General features: G+C 50.0%; 1 protein-coding gene across 10 annotated transcripts in view; it reads left to right on the forward strand.

The window, feature by feature from the left end:
• The window catches only part of LOC105488859 (zinc finger protein 778), a 36022-nt gene that overhangs the window by 5827 nt on the left and 7322 nt on the right, over positions 1-22873 (forward strand). For 2 of the 10 annotated variants that reach the window (XM_024795072.2, XM_011753342.3), the window contains exons 1-5: positions 11613-12989; positions 16231-16386; positions 17104-17195; positions 18065-18191; positions 22676-22752. In XM_024795072.2, coding sequence (XP_024650840.2) covers positions 16362-16386; positions 17104-17195; positions 18065-18191; positions 22676-22752 — 321 coding nt within the window. In that variant the 5' untranslated portion in view covers positions 11613-12989; positions 16231-16361. Of the gene's footprint in view, positions 1-11612; positions 12990-16230; positions 16387-17103; positions 17196-18064; positions 18192-20301; positions 20386-22675; positions 22753-22873 lie in introns of those variants that run through there. The other 8 variants (XM_071085119.1, XM_071085121.1, XM_071085122.1 and 5 more) reach the window with 8 other exon arrangements.

Consider the following 22873-nt stretch of genomic DNA (forward strand, 5'->3'; position numbering starts at 1 on the left):
GAGTCTCGCTCATTCTCCCAGGCTGGAGTGCAGTGGCACGATCTCGGCTCACTGCAGTCTCAGCCTGCTGGGTTCAAGCGATTCTCCTGCCTCAGCCTCCCAAGTAGTTGGGACTACAGGCATCCACCACCACACCTGGCTAATCTTTTGTATTTTTGGTAGAGACGGGGTTTCATCGTGTTTGTCAGGATGGTCTCGATCTCCTGACCTCATGATCCACCCACCTCGGCCTCCTAAAGTGCTGGGATTACAGGCGTGAGCCACCGTACCCGGCCTATTTTGTTGGTTTTTATGTTAATGTTCATTAGGGATATTAGTCTCTAGTTTTTTTATCATATCTCTGACACGCTTTGGTGTCAGAGTAATGCAAGCTTCATAGAAAGAGTTAAGAAGTATTTCTCCTCTTAAGTGTTTTGGAAGTGTTTGAGATTTTTTTTTTTTTTGAGACGGAGTCTTGCTCTGTCACCCAGGCTGGAGTGCAGTGGCGCGATCTCGGCTCACTGCAAGCTCTACCTCCCGGGTTCTCGCCATTCTCCTGCCTCAGCCTCCCGAGTAGCTGGGAGTAGCGGTGCCCACCACCACGCCTGGCTAATTTTTTGTATTTTTAGTAGAGACGGGATTTCACCGTGTTAGCCAGGATGGTCTCGATCTCCTGACCTCATGATCCACCTGCCTTGGCCTCCCAAAGTGCTGGGATTACAGACATGAGCCACCATGCCCAGCTGAGAATTTTTTTTAACATTAAATCGTCTTTAATCATGTGGTAGAATTCACTAGTGAAGACATCAGGTCTAGAGCTTTTCTTTTTTTTTTTTTTTTTTTTTTTTGAGATGGAGTCTCACTCTGTCACCCAGGCTGGAGTGCAGTGGCACGATCTTGGCTCACTGTAACTTCTGCCTCCCAGGTTCAAGCAGTTCTCCTGCCTCAGCCTCCTGAGTAGCTGGGACTATAAATGTGTGCCACCATGCCCAGCTAGTTTTTTTTTGTATTTTTCGTACAGATGGGATCACAGGCGTGAGCCACCACACCAGCCAGGGCTTTTCTTTATCAGAATTTTGACTAATGATTCTATTTCCATACTAGTTATAGGCCCACTCAGATTTTTTTTTTTTTTTTTTTTTTTTTTTGAGACGGAGTCTCGCTGTGTCGCCCAGGCTGGAGTACAGTGGCCGGATCTCAGCTCACCGCAAGCCCCACCTCCCGGGTTTACGCCATTCTCCTGCCTCAGCCTCCCGAGTAGCTGGGACTACAGGCACCCGCCACCTCGCCCGGCTAGTTTTTTGTATTTTTTAGTAGAGACGGGGTTTCACTGTGTTAGCCAGGATGGTCTCGATCTCCTGACCTCATGATCCGCCCGTCTCGGCCTCCCAAAGTGCTGGGATTACAGGCTTGAGCCACCACGCCCGGCCTTTTTTTTTTTTTTTTTTTTTTTTTTGAGACGGAGTCTTGCTCTGTCACCCAGGCTGGAGTGCAGTGGCCGGATCTCAGCTCACTGCAAGCTCCGCCTCCCGGGTTCACGCCATTCTCCTGCCTCAGCCTCCCGAGTAGCTGGGACTACAGGCGCCTGCCACCTCGCCCGGCTAGTTTTTTGTATTTTTTAGTAGAGACGGGGTTTCACTGTGTTAGCCAGGATGGTCTCGATCTCCTGACCTCGTGATCCGCCCGTCTCGGCCTCCCAAAGAGCTGGGATTACAGGCGTGAGCCACCGCGCCCGGCCGGCCCACTCAGATTTCTAACTTCTGCATGGTTTAGTCTTGGTATGTTTAGTGTGTCTGGGAATGTGTTCATTTCATCTGAGTTATACAATTGGTGGCCGATGTTTTCATAATATTCTCTTACAGTTTTTTTATTTCTGTAGACTCAGTAGTAATGTCCCCACTTTGATTTCCGCTATTAGTAACCTGAGTGTTCTCTTTTTTTCGTAGTCTATCTGGCAAAAAGTGTGTCAATTTTGTTGATCTTTTCAAAAAATCAACTTTTGGTTTCGTCCTCTACTTTTCATTTCTGTTATTTTTGTTCTAATCTTTATTATTTTCTTATTTCTACCAGCTTTGGGTTTAGGTTGTTACTTTCTTTTTCTTTCAGTTGATTTGAGATATTTCTGTTTTTGTTTTTTTGTTTTGTTTTGTTTTTAGATGGAGTCTCACTCTGTCACCCAGGCTGGAGTGCAGTGCCGCAATCTCAGCTCACTGTAACCTCCGTCTCCTGGGTTCAAGTGATTCTCTTGCCTCAGGCTCCTGAGTAGCTGGGATTACAGGCATGCTCCATCACGCCCAGGTAATTTTTGTATTTTTAGTAGAGACAGGGTTTCACCATCTTGGCCAGGCTGGTCTCTAACTCCTGACCTCATGATCTCCCCGCCTTGGCCTCCCAAAGTGCTGGGATTACAGGCGTGAGCCACTGCACCCAGGCAGGCAAATCTCCTGAACCTGGGAGGCGGAGGCTGCAGTGAGCCAAGATCCCACCAGTGCATTCCAGACTGAGCAACAGAGCGAGCTTTGGTCTCAAAAAATAAAAAATAAATAACCTCTTTGAGTGTAATTAAAAGTGGGTAAATACAGCTGCCAGCAGCCTCCATGTGGCCACTCTGGGTGCACTGCCTGTTGCTTGGACTTGGCTCTGCAGGGAGCCTCACCTGTCCTGCAACATCCATTAGAGCAAACGAAGTTTAGCCAGGGAGAGAGGTCCCAATTTTGTAAATAACTTGGATCCAGCTCTCTTGTTTAGGTTTCTTTGCTTTTTTTTTTTTTTTTTTTTTTTTTTTTTTTTTTTTTTTTTTTTGAGACAGAGTCTCGCTCTGTCGCCCAGGCTGGAGTGCAGTGGCCAGATCTCAGCTCACTGCAAGCTCCGCCTCCTGGGTTCACGCCATTCTCCTGCCTCAGCCTCCCGAGTAGCTGGGACTACAGGCGCCCACCACCTCGCCTGGCTAGTTTTTTGTATTTTTTTAGTAGAGACGGGGTTTCACCGTGTTAGCCAGGATGGTCTCGATCTCCCGACCTCGTGATCCGCCTGCCTCGGCCTCCCAAAGTGCTGGGATTACAGGCTTGAGCCACCGTGCCCGGCCAAGGTTTCTTTGCTTATGTGATGTGTGTTCTGCCTAGCATGCTATCAAATTGGCTGATAAATAAAAGGGTACCCATAAACTAAACAAATGAACGAAATAAACCCAGGCCTGGTGCAGCAGCTCACGCCTGTAATCCCAGCACTTCGGGAGGCTGAGATGGGCAGATCATGAGGTCAGGAGATCGAGACCATCCTGGCTAACACGGTGAAACCCCGTCTCTACTAAAAGTACAAAAAATTAGCCGGGCGAGGTGGCGGGCGCCTGTAGTCCCAGCTACTCGGGAGGCTGAGGCAGGAGAATGGCATGAACCCAAGAGGCGGAGCTTGCAGTGAGCCCAGATCACGCCACTGCACTCCAGCCTGGGTGACAGAGTGAGACTCCATCTCAGAAAGAAAAAAAAATTAGGCGTGGTGGCCCATGCCTTTCATCCCAGCTACTCAGGAGGCTGAGGCAGGAGAATCACCTGAACATGGGAGGTGGAGGTTTCAGTGAGCCGAGATGGTGCCACTGCACTCCAGCCTGGGCGACAGAGCGAGACTCCGTCTCAAAAAAAAAAAAGAAAGAAGACCAAACACCCAAAGAAGACCAATTACCACGGCCACATGCTCATGGACATGACCGAAAGTTACCTTACGTAGTTTTGGAAACTCCAGAAACTCTAGAAAGTTCTAAAAAGTCCCTTAATTTGCATATAGTTAAAAGTGGGTATAAATACAGCTGCCAGCCGGGCGTGGTGGCTCACACCTATAATCCAGGCACTTTGGGAGGCTGAGGCATGTGGGTCACTTGAGGTCAGGAGTTTGAGACCAGCTCGACCAACACAGCAAAACCTCATCTCTACTATAAATGCAAAAATTAGCCAGGCGTGGTGGCAGGCACCTGTAATCCCAGCTACTCAGGAGGCTGATGTAGGAGAATCATTTGAACCAGGAGGTGGAGGTTGCAGTGAGCCAAGATCGTACCAGTGCACTCCAGCCTGGGCGACAAAGCAAGACTGTCTCAAAAAAATAAATAAATACAGCTGCAGGCCGGGCGCGGTGGCTCAAGCCTGTAATCCCAGCACTTTGGGAGGCCGAGACGGGTGGATCACGAGGTCAGGAAATCGAGACCATCCTGGCTAACACGGTGAAACCCCGTCTCTACTAAGAAATACAAAAAACTAGCTGGGCGAGGTGGCGGGCGCCTGTAGTCCCGGCTACTCGGGAGGCTGAGGCAGGAGAATGGCGGGAACCCGGGAGGCGGAGCTTGCAGTGAGCTGAGATCCGGCCACTGCACTCCAGCCTGGGCGACAGAGCGAGACTCTGTCTCAAAAAAAATAAAAATAAAAATAAAAAATAAAAAAAATAAATAAATACAGCTGCCAATAGCCCATCTACAGCTACTCTGCATGCACTGCCTGTGGGGTAGCCCTGCTTTGCAAGGAGCAGCCACTCTCCGTACATGGCTGCCTCCGTAACCCTGCCTTCTCCTGCTCCAGGCTCACCCGTACGTTCTTTCCTGGGTGAAGCCAAGAACCCTCCTGGGCCAAGCCCAAATTTGGGGCACACCTGCCCTGCATCATCTTGGCAGAACTTCAAAATTTGGTATTTTCCCAGTTCTCCTGGCTGCTGTTTACTTCTCAGTCTTCAGTGTCCTTTTCCATGCGTTCTGTCCAGGTTTGGTGGTGTATTCAGCAGCAGAGATGAGCGGAGTACACTCGCTTGCTGTCACCTGGAACACATACTGAGGCCCTTCACTGCGGTCGTGACTCACACACAAGCTGCAGTTTGGGGCCAGGCTGCCACCTGTCACTCTGTTGTACTAAGTGTCAGCAGAGCCTCTGAGGACTCCCTCCACCCTGTCTTGAGAGCCCTTGGCTAAACTAGGTTCCAGTGCCAGGCAGCTGGCAGCCCGGCGCTCATGGGAACCAAAGGGGCTGGACATGGCGTTTGCCATGCACCTGTGATGGGATGCAGCTTTTACATGGTGGAAGGCCCGAGGCCTGGGCTGGACATGGCGTTTGCCATGCACCTGTGATGGGACACAGCTTTTACATGGTGGAAGGCCCAGTGCCTCATTGTCCAACCTGCGATCTGGGGTCCATCCCATGGGGAATTTGCTCACGCTGACAGACGCCCCGTGGCTCTTGTCTGACCTGTGTCCAGCTTGTGCCTGCCTGACCATGGCTCTGGTGCTGGTAGCCTGCCCTTGTATCCCCCCTGCCGCCCTGGGTCTCCAGAAAAATGCAGCCAGGGCACCCCCTGGTCCTTCTGGTGGAAGGCATAAATTCAACTGCTGCAATAGGAAACACGTTCAAAGATGTATTACCTACAGACCCTGGGCAGGGTGGGGTCCGGGAGTGAAAAGGTTAGTCCTCTGTCCCTAGGTCCCAGGAGGGAAGACTGGGGCAGAGAGCGCGGGACAGGGAGGGGAGCAGGGTGAGGGAGTGGGAGCCAGAGCACGGTAACGACCAAAACACAGTCAAGTCCCCACTTAATGCCGTCCAGGGGGTCTTGGAATTTGGACTTTAAGCAAAACAATATCGAACAGGTCCTTGAATAGTATTATTTTGTTCAGTGTTGCTTTCTTTTTTTTTTTTTTTTTTTTTTTGAGACAGAGTCTTGCTCTGTCGCCCAGGCTGGAGTGGCCGGATCTCAGCTCACTGCAAGCTCCGCCTCCCGGGTTCACGCCATGCTCCTGCCTCAGCCTCCCGAGTAGCTGGGACTACAGGCGCCTGCCACCTCGCCCCACTAGTTTTTTGTATTTTTTAGTAGAGACGGGGTTTCACTGTGTTAGCCAGGATGGTCTCCATCTCCTGACCTCATGATCCGCCTGTCTCAGCCTCCCAAAGTGCTGGGATTACAGGCTTGAGCCACCGCGCCCGGCCAAGCTCAGTCTTTGCTGTGTTTCTTGTTATACGGTTTTGTTACTCATTCTATACCAAGTTCAGTTTGATTATTTCTGTGCATATTATATTTTGTGTTGTCCCTCTATCCACGTTGGGTTTTGTTGTCTTTTTTTTTTTTTTTTTTTTGAGACAGGGTCTCATTCTGTCACCTAGGCTGGAGTGCAGTGGTGCAATCTCAGTTCACTGCAACCTCTGCCTCCCACGTTCAGGGAATTCTCCTATCTCAGCCTCCTGAGTAGCTGGGATCACAGGTGCCCACCACCATGCCCAGCTAATTTTTTTTGTATTGTTAGTAGAGATGGGGTTACGCCATGTTGGCCAGGCTGGTCTTGAACTCCTGGCCCCAAGTGATCCTCATGCCTTGGCCTCCCAAAGTGCTGGGATTACAGGCGTGAGCCCCTGTGCTTGGCCCTATGTTGATTTTTTAAAATTAAGAATATAAAGAAATAACTTGGTTTGGACATCAGAACTGAACAGAATGTTATCTTCAGGGGACATCTTCCCTGTCCTCATCCTTTCCACCTTATTCTCATCCTACTATCCTTTTCAACCTTTGGGTTATTATTTTCTGAATAATCTTATCTGTATTTCCTTGTATTCAACATGAAGAGATAAATATACCTGTATATTTTATTGTCTATTTTCCTTTTATTGTTTTTTTCGAGATGTAGTCTCGTTCTGTCACCCAGTCTGGAGTGCAGTGGTGCGATCTTGGCTCACTGCAACCCCCACCTCCCAGGTTCACACCATTCTCCTGCCTCAGCCTTCCGAGTAGCTGGGACTACAGGCACGCACCACCATGGCTAGCTAATTTTTGCATTTTTTGGTAGAGACGGCGTTTCACCATGTTGGCCAGGCTGGTCTCGAACTCCTGACCTCAAGTGATCTGCCTACCTCAACCTCCCAAAGTGCTGAGATTACAGGTGTGAGCCAGCATGCCCAGTCTATTTTTCTAAAGAAAAGGTTTGCTACTGTAGCTCCTGTTTTGCAGTTTACATTTTCACTTAATGGTGTATCTTGGAAATCACTCCATAGGAGCTCATGGAGATCATCTCCGTAGCTGCATAGCACTGCACTGCTGGAAGCACCGCACAACACTCAGCTACCCGACTACTTGACTGCAACTGGTAATCTAAGTCATTTTGGAATTGTTAAGAGATTTGCCTTCAGGGAAAATGTTGACAAGTAGCATTGCTGGATTGCGCCTGTAGTTTTGTTGGATGTTGCCAAATTCTTCTCTGTTCCAGGTGGATGATGTGCCCCAATAATTCCTGCTTCCTGAGATTTATACCTTTGTGTGGTCCTCTCACATCAGAGTAGGGTTGGTCTGTATGACCAGCAGAGTATGACAGAAGTGATGGTGAAGTACTTCCAAAATTAGCTTTAAAATACCACGCACAGGCAGGGCACAGCGGCTCATGCCTATAACCCCAGCTCTTTGGAAGGCCAAGGCAGGCGGATCACTTGAGGTCAGGAGTACAGCCTGGCCAACATGGTGGATCACTTGAGGTCAGGAGATCAGCCTGGCCAACATGGCGAAACCCTGTCTCTACTAATAATACAAAAATTAGCCAGGCATGGTGTCACACGCCTGTAATCTGAGTTACTTATGTGGATGAGGCAGGAGAATCACTTGAACCCAGGAGGCGGAGGTTGTAGTGAGCCAAGGTAGCGCCACTGCACTCCAGCCTGGGTAACAGAGTGAAACTCCATCTCAAAAAACATAAATAGGCTGGGCGCGGTGGCTCAAGCCTGTAATCCCAGCACTTTGGGAGGCCGAGATGGGTGGATCACGAGGTCAAGAGATCGAGACCATCCTGGCTAACACGGTGAAACCCCGTCTCTACTAAAAAATACAAAAAAAAAAAACTAGCCGGGCGAGGTGGCGGCGCCTGTAGTCCCAGCTACTCGGGAGGCTGAGGCCGGAGAATGGCGTAAACCTGGGAGGTGGAGCTTGCAGTGAGCTGAGATCCGGCCACTGCACTCCATCCTGGCCAACAGAGCGAGACTCCATCTCAAAAAAAAAAAAAAAAAAAAACATAAATAAAAAAATAAAATAAAATACGCATATGGAATCTCAGTGGAGTTCAATTAGCGAAACCAATCTTGAAAAAGAAGGCCAGGTGTGGAGGTGCATGCCTGTAGTCCCAGCTACTGAGGATCCTGATGCAGGAGGATGATTGAGCCCAGGAGTTCAAGGCTGCAGTGAGCCATGACTGTGCCACTGCACTCTCTCCAGCCTAAGCAACAGAGTGAGACCTTATCTCTAAACAAAACAAAACTATCACACACACACACACACACACACACACATTATTTAGCCTTTTTTTTTTTTTAAAGAAAGGAAATCGTATGTCACCTCACATGGAATCCAAACAAGCTGAACTCCTAGAAGCAGAGAGTACAATGTTAGGTGCCAGAGGATGGGGTTGGTGGAAGGAATGGGGAGATGTTGGTCAAATGGTACAAACTTTAAGTTAAAGGATGAGTAAGATCTGGGATGTAATGTACAGCATGGAGATTTTAGTTAATAATACTATATTGTATAATGATTGGAATTTGGTAAGATAGTAAATCTTAACTATTTTCACCACACACTCAAAAGAAGGTGCCTAGGTGAGGGGATGGATGTGTAAATCTGTTTGATCATGGTCATTTCACAACACGCGCATATATCAAATCATCATGTTGCACAGCTTAAGTATGATTTTTAAAAATCTGTCCGTTATACCTCAGTAGAGTCTGGGGGAGAAATGGTGCTGGAGAAAACTACATATCTACATGCAGAACAATGGAGCTGGACCCTGACTTTATACCGTATGTAAAAATTAATTCAAAATGAATCAAAAACCTAAATGTAAGTGCTAATGTATAAAACTTAGAAGAAAACATAGAGGAAAAACTTCATGACATTGGAATTGGAAATGATTTCTTGGTTATGAAATCACCCGGCCGGGCGTGGTGGCTCAAGCCTGTAATCCCAGCACTTTGGGAGGCCGAGACGGGCGGATCACGAGGTCAGGAGATTGAGACCATCCCGGCGAACACGGTGAAACCCCGTCTCTACTAAAAAAAATACAAACAAACTAGCCGGGGCAAGGTGGCGGGCGCCTGTAGTCCCAGCTACTCGGGAGGCTGAGGCAGGAGAATGGCCCGAACCCGGGAGGCGGAGCTTGTAGTGAGCTGAGATCTGGCCACTGCACTCCAGCCTGGGCGACAGAGCGAGACTCAGTCTCAAAAAAAAATAAATAAATAAAAGAAATCACCCACAGGCAACTGAAGAAAACTAGATGAATTGGACTACATCAATATTACAAATTTTGGCCGGGCACGGTGTCTCAAGCCTGTAATCCCAGCACTTTGGGAGGCCGAGACGGGCGGATCATGAGGTCAGGAGATCGAGACCATCCTGGTTAACACGGTGAAACCCCGTCTCTACTAAAATACAAAAAAAATTAGCCGGGCATGGTGGCGGGCGCCTGTAGTCCCAGCTACTTGGGAGGCTGAGGCAGGAGAATGGCGTGAACCCGGGAGGCAGAGTTGCAATGAGCTGAGATCCGGCCACTGCACTCCAGCCTGGGTGACACAGCAAGACTCTGTCTCAAAAAAAAATTTTTACAAATTTTGTACATCAAAGGACAATCATGAGAGTGAAAAGAAAATCCACAGAATGGGAGGAAATATTTGCAAACCGTGTTGGATTAAGGATTAATATTCAGTTTACTAAGAACTCCTGGCCGGGCGCGGTGGCTCAAGCCTGTAATCCCAGCACTTTGGGAGGCCGAGACGGGCGGATCACGAGGTCAGGAGATCGAGACCATCCTGGCTAACATGGTGAAACCCCTTCTCTACTAAAAAATACAAAAAACTAGCCGGGCGAGGTGGCGGGCGCCTGTAGTCCCAGCTACTCGGGAGACTGAGGCAGGAGAATGGCGTGAACCCGGGAGGCGGAGCTTGCAGTGAGCTGAGATCCGGCCACTGCACTCCAGCCTGGGCGACAGAGCGAGACTCTGTCTCAAAAAAAAAAAAAAAAAAAAAAACTCCTATAACTCAAGAATAACAACAAAACCAATTTAATTCATAAAAGGACTTGTAATAAAGACGATAACAGATGGCCAATAAGAACATGAAAAGATGGTCTACATAACTCAATATTAGGAAAATGAAAACAAAAGCCGCAGTGAGATCACGTTACCCCGGCGGTGATGGCTCTTGGCCATCAAATAGGAGGTAAGTGTTGGTTGGATGTGGTAAAGCTGGAACCTTGTGCACCTGCTCATGGGAATGCAAAATGGTGCAGCAGCTCTGGAAAACAGAACGGTGGTTGCTCAAAACATCAGACAGAATTATCATGTGACCCGGCCGTTCCACTTTTGCATATATATCCAAAAGTGCTGAGAATAAGGATCCAGGATATTTTTGCACACGATGGTCATAGCAACATTATTCACAATAGCCTGCTGGTGCTAAACTTAATACATTCAGTTACTTAAAACATACCCGCGCGGTGGCTCACGCCTGTAATCCCAGCAGTTTGGGAGGTCAAGGCAGGAGGATCACGAGGTCAAGAGATCAAGACCATCCTGGCTAACATGGAGAAACCCGACCTGTACTAAAAATACAAAAATTAGCTGGGCTTGGTGGCATGTGCCTGTAATCCCAGCTACTCTGGGGGCTGCGGCAGGAGAATCGCTTGAACCCGGGAGGCAGAGGTTGCAGTGAGCCGAGACTGTGCCCCTGCACTCCAGCCTGGACGACAAAGCAAGACTCACATCTCAAAGAAACCAAAACCAAAACCAAACAAAAATATATCCCAAGGTCAGGCGCAGTTGCCACGGTGGCTCACGTCTGTAATCCCAGCACTCTGGGAGGCCAAGGCGGGTGGATCACCTGAGGTCAGAAGTTCGAGACCAGCCTGGCCAACATGGTGAAACCCTGTCTCTACTAAAAATTACAAGGTGGGCACCTGTAATCCCAGCTACTTGGGAGACTGAGGCAGGAGAATAGTTGGAACCTGGGAGGCAGAGGTTGCAGTGAGCGAAGATCGCGCCACTGCACTCCAGCCTGGATGACAGAGACTCTGTCTCAACATTAATAAATCAATAATACATACAGCACATCCCAAACACGCATAGTGTTGAACCATGTAGCATGTGCTTGCTTTGTATACTTCGTGAATCTGCTAGCCATAGGTAAGATAAATCCTGGGGTTACAAAGACTGCAAGTCCTTGCTGCCCTTCAGAGCTTTGTGACTCAGACACCTGTCAGGCTGCTGAGAAACGTGATCTAGTCATGTGAGCCCTCCCCCTGTCTGATCCCCTTCTTCTCTGGGAGTTCTCTGCGCCCTCCCACCCTGCCCATTTTCTTCTCTTTTCTGAATAGTGAACCCCAATTCGAAGCCTGTGGATAATCTCACGGTGCGTGACTCCCCACCCCCAACCTGTCAAAGCTTGTGCGCCACTGCCACCTCCTGGGCACATCTTGTTTGTTTTTTTTTTTTTTGAGACGGAGTCTCGCTCTGCCGCCCAGGCTGGAGTGCAGTGACTGGATCTCAGCTCACTGCAAGCTCCGCCTCCCGGGTTCACGCCATTCTCCTGCCTCAGCCTCCTGAGTAGCTGGGACTACAGGCGCCCGCCACCTCGCCCGGCTAGTTTTTTTCGTATTTTTCAGTAGAGACGGGGTTTCACCGTGTTAGCCAGGATGGTTTCGATCTCCTGACCTCGCGATCCGCCCGTCTCGGCCTCCCAAAGTGCTGGGATTACAGGCTTGAGCCACCGCGCCCGGCCCACATCTTGTTTCTTAATCAGCCAGGAAATCACATGAACTCCTCACATGTGGTTTTGTTTTTCACATTTAGATTCCTGATCCGTTTGGAGTTTATCCCTGTGAGGTCCAGAATGAATTTCATCATTTCTCAGACGGCTAACCATTTGTCTTAGCACCTTTCATTATAAACCGCATATTTGTTCCACTGCTCTGAAATTATGTTTATGCACCGAATTTCCATGTTACTGGGTTGATGTCTGGATATTCCATTTGTGTTTCCTGTTCATGTGTCAGTAGCACACAGTTTTAATGACAGAGGCTGTTTTCATATCTGTCGGGCATTGTGCTTTGTCCACGTCATCTTCGTTATGAGACATTTGTTCCTCCATGTCAACTCCAGGATCAATATACCTGGCTCCAAAAAAAAAAAAAAACCTTTTCGTATTGTTACTGGAATCATGTGACATTTCTGAATGAACCTTGGGAGAACTCCTGGTATCAGTCTATTTTGCAACGTAGTATAGGTGCCCCTGGCCCCAACGGTACATGAGAAAAACAACAGAAACGCATATTTGAAGGGAAAAATATGAACATATACAGAAAAAAAAATACTGCATTGAAAATGCAATGGAATCAACTGTTAAGAGTTCGGCGTGATGTTCAAACGGATAGAAAGGAACGGGGCCGGTGACTCCCTGCAGAGATGAGAGGAGACCGCGCACTCTCGGCACCCGAGGGCTTCTCGCTGTGGCCGAATCCCGGCCGCGCTCGCGACGAGCACTTCCTGGCTGTACCCGCCCAACCTCGCCCTCCTGGTCTGTTCCGGCCCCGCAGTCGCGTCCAGAGACCTGATCCTTACGTCCGCCTGGTCCTCCGGGACTATCTCTGCCTCCAGCCCGGTTCCCGAGGGCGCCACGGGGCCCTCCCACACGCTCGCGGAAGACACTACAACCTCTCCGCGCCATAGACCAACGGTTCGGCCCGGGCGCTGAAGGCGGAAGTGACGTCAGAGACGCGCCGACACCTCTTCCGGCGCCGGCCCCGCCCCCTCCTCTGCGACGGCTCCGCCGCCTCCTGTGCGACGGCTGCGCCAGTTCTTGGGGCGGACCGTCCCGGCGCCGCAGAGTTCCGCACGTGTCCCGGGGCCGTCCGCGGGGGACCTGGCCCGGGAGTGGTCGCCCGCCCGCCCCGCGCCCCCGGCACCGCTTCTAGAAGGGAAAGTCGCCGCCGCTCGCGGTGGACCCGGGCCGCGCCTCCTGTCCGCGGAGCTGGTGAGAGAGGGGCCTTCTGCTTCCTTCACTTTGATGAGGGCGTGTTTCTGTGAGAATCTGGCTTCGGCTTTGACGTTTTTTGTGTTTCTGGCACTTTGTGTTGGGACCGAAGCGTAAGGTAGACCCCTGAGCGCCCGGGGCGTGCCGCTCCCGGTGAAGGTTACCCTGTGGGGACCAGCGGGACTTCCAGGCCCGGCCCCCGGGGAGGAGGGATGCGGCCGTCATCCCGCCCGGCCTGGAGTAATCGAATCCGCGGTGAACAGCGTGTTGCGACTATTATTTCTCACGTTTTGCTTTAAAAAAATCTGAATCTAATAAAAATGTGAACATCTACTACAAGGAATATCCACTGCAGTCGTTTTCCTCCTTTTTAGTACTAGGCCATGTTTTCTCTCTCCCCCAATAAATAAACTATTATTTGAGTATAAGTTGAAAATAAACTGCACACGTGATACTTAACTTTTAAATACTTGGTAAAGCGTCTCAAAGATAAGGACATTGTCCTACTGAAACCACAATACTAGTATTTCACCTAAGAAAGTTAAAAATAGGCCGGGCGCAGTGGCTCACGCCTGTAATCTCAGCACTTTGGGAGGCCGAGGGGGGCAGATCACGAGGTCAGGAGATCGAGACCATCCTGGCTAACACGGTGAAACCCCCTCTCTACTAAAAATACAAAAAACTAGCCGGGCGTGGTGGCGGCGCCTGTGGTCCCAGCTACACGGGAGGCTGAGGCAGGAGAATGGCGGGAACCCGGGAGGCGGAGCTTGCAGTGAGCCGAGATCATGCCACTCACTCCAGCCTGGGCGGCAAGAGCGAGACTCCGTCTCAAAAAAAAAATAATTAAAAATAATAAGGTCCTCTGGGCGCAATGGCTCAGGCTTGTAATCCCAGCACTCTGGGAGGCCGAGGCGGGTGGATCATCTGTGGTCGGGAGTTCAAGACCAGGCTGACTAACATGGAGAAACCCCGTCTCTACTAAAAGTACAAAATTAGCCCGGCGTGGTGGTGCATGCCTGTAATCCCAGCTAGTCTGGAGGCTGAGACAGGAGAATCGCTTGAACCGGGGTGGCAGAGGTTGCGATGAGCTGAGATCGTGCCATTGCACTCCAGCCTGGGCAACAAGAGGGAAACTCCGTCTCAAGAAATAAAATAATAATAGTAACAATAAGGCCATCCACTGTCTACTTTGTGTGACATCTAGAATTGTCAGCCTTGTTCCAGCACTGCACTGTTGGGTATTTTGAGGACTAAGAGCCATTCAAGGTTTTTTTTTTTTTTGAGATGGAATCTCGCTCTGTTGCCCAGGCTGGAGTGCAGTGACCGGATCTCTGCTCACTGCAAGCTCCGCCTCCCGGGTTTACACCATTCTCCTGCCTCAGCCTCCCGAGTAGTTGGGACTACAGGCGCCCGCCACCTCGCCCGGCTAGTTTTTTGTATTTTTTAGTAGTGACAGGATTTCACCGTGTTAGCCAGGATGGCCTCGATCTCCTGACCTCGTGATCCGCCCGTCTCAGCCTCCCAAAGTGCTGGGATTACAGGCTTGAGCCACCGCACCCGGCCGCCATTCAAGGTTTATACGTTCCCATCGTTTATGTCTTTTCACCTAGAACAACCCCTATCGTTTCTCTAGTACTTTATGCCTTTGGGTCCACGAGGTCTCAGATGGCTGAGTTCAGCCTTAGTCACCTCATGTCCCATGTTAGCTGTTCCTTCTCTGTGCTAATTCCAAGCCCCAGCCTGTTTCTCAAAAGGTCAAGGGTCAGCTGCATAGATGACTGTTGAGAGGGTGTAGATTTACTCTAAAATCCCAGAGGGCTCTGAGTCTTATCAGTGCTTGCCGGAGGCATCCAGCGGCATCCTGTGTACCGTGGACACCGTGTCATTGGGTCTGCTGGGTCATTTCCGCCAAGTGCCTCAGAAGCTTGTCCTGCACCCTGAATGTGCAAGGATCCACGCTTGGCACTGGCAGCCTTATAGACCAGGTCTACTTTAATGTGTAGAGCATTAAAGCTGTTACATATGTTGTTCCTAAAATTAAAAGATCTGCAGAGTGTTGGGCCTCTTTTTTGGTTATAGGTGTTATGAGGTGCGGTAACTTGGAGGTGCATATTGGAGGGGATGTCTTTATGTAATCCAGGCTACTGAACTGACAGAAACTATGGCCCCTGAATCACAAGCCCTCTCTAGTGTATATTTTGTATGAAGGTATCTAAAACGTGTTTATTTCCTGTTCCCTGTGTCCAACCACCCTAATGTCAGCATGGTGTATGAGTGCAGTCTGACGGTCGGGTCCTCTGGGGATGATGTTAAGGCAGAGAACTGAATATTACATCCCTTTTTGAAGCAGGGAAAAGAACCTGTGCAGGTGACACCGAACTCAACACATTTGTGGGTCTTTTAGCCCAAAGACCCTGCACACCCCCTCTACCCCCCAGTTTCAGATACCTAGTAGTAAGTACAGTTTATACAAGGAGAATGGACATGTTTTTCTGACATGTGAAACTTTACTGTTTTAGTCACCTCATCAGTAGAGTAAGAAAGTACAGCTCTAGATCTACCTTTGTCCTGCTGGGGAGTGACCACAGACTCAGGAGTACAAACTGATGAGACCAGGGTGGGGTGCGGTGGCTCACACCTGTAATCCCAGCACTTTGGGAGGCCGAGGTGGGCGGATCACGAGGTCAGGAGATCAAGACCATCCTGGCTGACATGGTGAAACCCCACCTCTACTAAAAATACAAAAACTTACCCAGGCGTGGTGGCACATGCCTGTAGTCCTAGCTACTTGGGAGGCTGAGGCAGGAGAACTGCTTGAACCCGGGAGGTGGAGGTTGCAGTGAGCCGAGATCGCACCATTGCACTCCAGCTTGAGTGACAGCGAGACTCTGTCTCAAAAAACAAAAAAACAAAAAAACTGACAAGGTGGTTGAACCTGTACCTGCTAACTGTCGTGGTTCACCACTTCCTGAGTGGATGATGTGGGACCAGTTCGTTATCTGAATCCAGGCTGTTTTAGGTATAAACACAGGTGAAATCTGTGAATGGCTGTTCTGATAATTAAATAAGGCTTCTGCTGTCTTCTGACCCATATACTGCTCTTCAGTAGGTGACGTGGATATTACTAATCCTCAACAGAGTATACTGGGTATAGTGGCTTTCACATGTGTCATCTGCAGAAACAAGCTAATGCATGAGGTTTGATAACTGGGAAGTAATGCTTCTTCGTTGTGGTTGCTAGGAAATAGGGATCCAGCCATCCCTGGGTCAGGAGGGATAGAGACTGCACCATCCACACAGATTCACAGGCCGTCCCGTAGTGGCCTTGGCTTCAGGAAAGGAGCATTCAGACGCTTCCGTCAGCCTCCCAGGATGGCAGCCCCTGACCTAGCCCACGGTAAGTCCTGGTGGGGCTCCTCCTCTCAGCCTCTGCTGTAGGTGCTGATACGCAGTGTGAGTCCCATGGACGGGGCCTGAGTAGTCCCGCTCCGGGTTCCTATTGGAGCTGCTGGAGTGAGCCAGAGAACGCTGGCCTGTAAGTCAGCCCCAGTGTGTGTGCTTTGGGGAGGGATGATTCGTAAACCCCATGAGTTTTCTCACCAAGGGCAAATGAAGAGTCACGTTTCTCAGGGCTTACAGTTCTGTATCTGCAATAGGAGCCTGTTACCATTTCCTGGTGGGCAGCATAGCTCACAAACCTTTTGTGTCGCCAGGTGAGACAGACTACCCTGGCACTGTATGGCTGTGTGTGTGTGTGTGTATGTGTGTGTGTGTGTATGTGTGTGTGTGTGTGTGTGTGTGTGTGTTTTCCTGAGGCATTGTATGGCTCTGTGTGTGTGTGTGTGTGTGTGTGTGTGTGTGTGTGTGTTTTCCTGAGGCACTGTATATCTGTGTGTGTGTGTGTTTTCCTGAGTGTACAGGAGTATGTGGGAATTCCCTGGCACTGTATGGCTGTGTGTGTGTGTGTGTGTGTATGTGTGTGTGTGTGTGTTTTCCCGAATGTGCAGCAGTACACGGGAATTTCCCGCTAGGTTGGAATGACTTCCAGGTCCGTGAGCGTGGCATTAGGGTCAGCTCTGGGTTCTCATGCTTTCTTGCCTTCTTTGTTTTTTAGGAGGTCATGTTTCTAGGGACTCAATCTGCCTTCGTGGAGAACAGACACAGGCAGCAGGGATGGTGGCTGGCTGGCTGATAAATTGTTATCAGGTATGCCAAAACTGTATTTTTCTAAAAATGACATATTGGTATTCAGCAGACAGATAGGTTTCTGTCTGAGCAGATTTATCGCCACAGCCTCACCCTAGGACCGAGTCCCTAGTTGAGTCCCGGGGAGGAGAGCCTGGCCGGTCAGGTGTGACTGAAAATCCTCCCGTAATTCAGTGTTACTTTTTTCTTTTTCTTTTTTTTGAGATGGAGTCTCGTTTGTTGCCCAGGTATCTCGGCTCACTGCAATCTCCGCCTCCCAGGTTCAAGCAATTCTCCTACCTCAGCCTCCCAAGTAGCTGGGATTACAAGTGCCTGCCACCACGCCCGGCTAATTTTTGTATTTTTAGTAGAGATGGAGTTTTGCCATGTTGGCCAGGCTGGTCTTGAACTCCTGATCTCAGGTGGTCCACCTGCCTTGGCCTCCCAAAGTGCTGGGATTACAGGCTTGTGCCACTGTGCCTAGCCTCAGCATTACTCATTATTTTGACCCTTGTGCCAAATGCATGCTTCTTTTTTTGCTGAGTGCTCTGACACATGGTAAGGAAGGGGAAAGTGTCCTTTCTGGGAACTTATTTCCACATCACGAGTTACCACTTGTTTGTAATGTGCTCAGGAGAGGGACGTAAGGCGAGAGGAGCGTGAGTGGGTGAGAGAAGTTCACATATGGGAGGTGCCGTTCCGGCCGTATGACTAGAGGAGATCAACAGTGTGTGTGTGTGGTCAGAGAAGGGTTCCCAGGACCGCTGGGCCATGGGGTAGACAGTAGGAGACCTCACAGTCCCATGTAGGCGTAGGGCCCATTTCCTCATTCTCCAGTGAACACTGATGGACACGTTGAGTGGCTTCAACCACCATGTGTGATGATTTAGGACTCAGTGACCTTTGACGACGTGGCTGTGGACTTCACCCAGGAGGAATGGACTTTACTGGACCCGTCTCAGAGAGACCTCTACAGAGATGTGATGCTGGAAAACTACGAGAACCTGGCCTCAGTAGGTGAGGCTGCCACCGTTCTTTGCAACTTCTGTGGAGCTGATACATGTTACGTCCTTACTGTGTTCCAGGATTGTTGACGGCAAAGCCGAGTACCGTGGGAAGTAACAGATATAATGGGCTTGATGCTAGCGTGGTCGTTTCCAGAATGTGGTCCTGGGGTCAGTAGCATCACCATCACTCATCTAGAAACGTGCATTCTCAGGCCGCACCTGTGACACGTTGGATCAGAATGTCTGCTGGGGGGGGCCTGTCATCTCTGCTTTTTTTTTTTTTTTTTGAGATGGAGTCTAGCTCTGTTGCCCAGGCTGGAGTGCAGTGGCCGGATCTCAGCTCACTGCAAGCCCTGCCTCCCGGGTTCACGCCATTCTCCTGCCTCAGCCTCCCGAGTAGCTGGGAGTACAGGCGCCCGCCACCTCGCCCGGCTAATTTTTTTTTGTATTTTAGCAGAGACGGGGTTTCACCGTGTTAGCCAGGATGGTCTCGATCTCCTGAACTCGTGATCCGCCCGTCTCGGCCTCCCAAAGTGCTGGGATTACAGGCTTGAGCCACCGCGCCCGGCCTTTTTTTTTTTTTTTTTTTTTTTGAGACGGAGTCTTGCTCTGTAGCCCGGGCTGGAGTGCAGTGGCCGGATCTCAGCTCACTGCAAGCTCCGCCTCCCGGGTTTACGCCATTCTCCTGCCTCAGCCTCCGGAGTAGCTGGGACTACAGGCGCCCGCCACCTCGCCCAGCTAGTTTTTTGTATTTTTTAGTAGAGACGGGGTTTCACGGTGTTAGCCAGGATGGTCTCGATCTCCTGACCTCGTGATCCGCCCGTCTCGGCCTCCCAAAGTGCTGGGATTACAGGCTTGAGCCACCGCGCCCGGCCATCTCTGCTTTAACAAGCCCTCCCCGTGAAGCCGACTCGCTCTTAACGCTGAGAACCACTGGGTAGTAGTTTCCCAAGCGAATGAAGATCTCTTTTTGCACTTCTGGTATTTCCTGTTTGAATAGAAGTCTTAGTGGTTTTTACATGTATATTTAAGCCTGAATGTGGGCTTCAGGGATCAGAGATAAACCAGTTTCTTTGGGGCACAGAAAGATGGAGTACTTGCACTTTGAGCTCCTTCGAAACAATTTCACTGCACTCTTTAGAAATGTAGTTCCTGGCACGCCACTGCACTCCAGCCTGGGTGACAGAGCGAGACTCCATCTCAAAAACATAAAATAAAATAATGTAGTTCCTGGCCGAGTGCAATGGCTCATGCCTGTAATCCCAGCACTTTGGGGGCCAGGTGTGGTGGCTCACGCCTGTAATCCCAGTACTTTGGGAGGCTGGACACGGTGACTCAAGCGCCTGTAATCCCAGTACTTTGGGAGGCTGGACACGGTGACTCAAACGCCTGTAATCCCAGCACTTTGGGAGGCTGGACACGGTGACTCAAACACCTGTAATCCCAGCACTTTGGGAGGCCGGATGCGGTAGCTCAGGGCTGTGATCCCAGCACTCTGGGAGGCTGGGTGTGGTGGCTCACACCTAATCCCAGCACTCTGGGAGGCCGGGTGCAGTGGCTCATGCCTGTAATCCCAGCACTCTGGGAGGCCGGGCATAGTGGCTCAGGGCTGTGATTCCAGCACTCTGGGAGGCCGGGTGCAGTGGCTCATGCCTGTAATCCCAGCACTCTGGGAGGCTGGGAGTGGTGCCTCAGGGCTGTCATTCCAGCACTCTGGGAGACTGGTCACGGTGGCTCAGGGCTGTGATCCCAGCACTCTGGCAGGCCGGGGCGGGAGGATCACGAGGTCAGGAGATTGAGACCATCCTGACTAACACGGTGAATCCCCATCTTCTTTACTAAAAATACAAAAAATTAGCTGGGTGTGGTGGTGGCCGCCTGTAGTCCCAGCTACTCGGGAGACTGAGACAGGAGAATCGCTTGAACCCAGGAGGCGGAGCTTTCTGTGAGCTGAGATTGTGCCACTGCACTCCAGCCTGGGGGACAGAGCGAGACTCCATCTCAAAAAAAAAAAAAAAACCGAAAACCAAAAAACAAGGAAATGTAGTTCCTGTTTCATGGGTAGGTTTGTCATCCCCTGCCTGAGCCTCTTCCATTGATGTGTCCTTCCCTGGGTACAGGACGTGACCTGTTCAAACCCAGCGTGATCTGTTGGCTGGAAGAGGAAGAGGAGTTGAGGGCAGAGCAGAGAGGAGTTCTCCAAGGTGAGCGAGTGTGAAGAGCACCCCTGGTCGATGTCAAGTTTAGCAGCTGCGGGAGGATCCTGAGTGTCGAGTTTGGTGGCTGTGGGAGGATCGTGAGTGTACATTTTAAGATGCATTCTGGCACAGAACATGAGGCCATTGGACTCAAAGTTCTGGGGAGAGAGAGCAAGACTCTCTCTCTGTCTCGCAAAAAAAAAAAAAAAAAGAAAAAGAAAACCCTGCTCTTTTGTTCTTTGAGGTTGTGGTTTTTTTGTTTTGTTTTGTTTTGTTTGAGATGGAGTCTTGCTCTGTTGCCCAGGCTGGAGTGTAGTGGCACAATTTCGGCTCACTGCAAACTCCGCCTCCTGGGTTCATGCGATTCTTCTGCCTCACCTTCCGAGTAGCTGGGATTACAGGCGTGTGCCACCACACCCGGCTAATTTTTTTGCTTGTTTGTTTTGTATTTTGTTGTTGTTTTTTTTTTTTGAGACGGAGTCCAGGCTGGAGTGCAGTGGCCAGATCTCAGCTCACTGCAAGCTCTGCCTCCCAGGTTCATGCCATTCTCCTGCCTCAGCCTCCCGAGTAGCTGGGACTACAGGCACCCGCCACCTCGCCTGGCTAGTGTTTTGGTTTTTTTTTTTGTTTTTTTTTTTTTTTTGAGACTGAGTCTGGCTCTGTCGCCCAGGCTGGAGTGCAGTGGCCGGATCTCAGCTCACTGCAAGCGCCGCCTCCCGGGTTCACGCCATTCTCCTGCCTCAGCCTCCCGAGTAGCTGGGACTACAGGCATCCGCCATCTCGCCCGGCTAGTTTTTTGTATTTTTTTATTTTTTATTTATTTTTATTTATTTTTATTTTTATTTTTTTTTTAGACTGAGTCTGGCTCTGTCGCCCAGGCTGGAGTGCAGTGGCCGGATCTCAGCTCACTGCAAGCTCCGCCTCCCGGGTTTATGCCATTCTCCTGCCTCAGCCTCCGGAGTAGCTGGGACCACAGGCGCCCGCCACCTCGCCCGGCTAATTTTTTGTATTTTTTAGTAGAGACGGGGTTTCACCGTGTTAGCCAGGATGGTCTCGATCTCCTGACCTTGTGATCCGCCCGTCTCAGCCTCCCAAAGTGCTGGGATTACAGGCTTGAGCCACCGCGCCCGGCCGTGTTTTGTATTTTTTAGTAGAGACGGGCTTTCGCCATGTTAGCCAGGATGGTCTCAATCTCCTGACCTCATGATCCACCTGTCTCGGCCTCCCAAAGTGCTGGGATTACAGGCTTGAGCCACTGCGCCCAGCCTGATTTTTGTATTTTTGGTAGTGACAAGGTTTCGCCATGTTGGTCAGGCTGGTCTCGAACTCCTGACCTCGTGATCCACCCACCTTGGCCTCCAAAGTGTTGGGATTACAGGCGTGAGCCACCACGCCCAGCTGAGTTTGTTTGTTTTTTTTTTTTTTTTTTTTTTTTTTTTTTTTTTTTTTTTTTTGAGACGGAGTCTCACGCTGTTGCCCAGGCTGGAGTGCAGTGGCGCGATCTCGGCTCACTGCAAGCTCCGCCTCCCGGGTTCCCGCCATTCTCCTGCCTCAGCCTCCTGAGTAGCTGGGACTCCAGGTGCCCGCCACCGCGCCCGGCTAATTTTTTGTATTTTTAGTAGAGACGGGGTTTCACTGTGGTCTCGATCTCCTGACCTTGTGATCCGCCCGCCTCGGCCTCCCAAAGTGCTGGGATTACAGGCTTGAGCCACCGTGCCCGGCCGAGTTTGTTTTTTTAATGTATGCTCTTTGTCCAGATCTTTCCTGCTTTCTTTCATTGATAATACTGTTTCTGTTCACCATCACATTTGTTTTTTACGGACCAAATTTACTTTTAAATCTTCTAAATTATGACTCCCAGTTCTTGTGATTCCAAATTTTACACATAGCCAAACTCCTCCAATCTATCTTTGCTTTATTTTTTTTGCCATGTCTTTTTTTTTTTTTTTTTTTTTGAGACGGAGTCTCATGCTGTTGCCCAGGCTGGAGTGCAGTGGCGCGATCTCGGCTCACTGCAAGCTCCGCCTCCCGGGTTCCCGCCATTCTCCTGCCTCAGCTTCCTGAGTAGCTGGGACTACAGGCGCCCGCCACCGCGCCCGGCTAATTTTTTGTATTTTTAGTAGAGACGGGGTTTCACTGTGGTCTCGATCTCCTGACCTTGTGATCCGCCCGCCTCGGCCTCCCAAAGTCCTGGGATTACAGGCTTGAGCCACCGCGCCCGGCCTACCATGTCTTATATGAAAATGAATAACAATGAGTTTGATCATTTTCAGGTCTTTATTTTTTTTCTTTTCAGAATGGCGACTTAAAACCAAAGGGCCAGCACTTCGGCAGGATAGATCTTGGTTCAGAACATCAAATGAGACACAAACGGTAAAATTAACAAGAGAGATTTTTTTTATTTATCACACTCATAAAACATTGGGAATTCCACTATAGAAAATGAGCAAAATTGAGAGAATGTAGAGAAGCAGGATTCACTCAGGTGGGGACT

This window comes from Macaca nemestrina, chromosome 18, assembly GCF_043159975.1.
Source record: "Macaca nemestrina isolate mMacNem1 chromosome 18, mMacNem.hap1, whole genome shotgun sequence".
Lineage (NCBI taxonomy): Eukaryota > Metazoa > Chordata > Mammalia > Primates > Cercopithecidae > Macaca > Macaca nemestrina.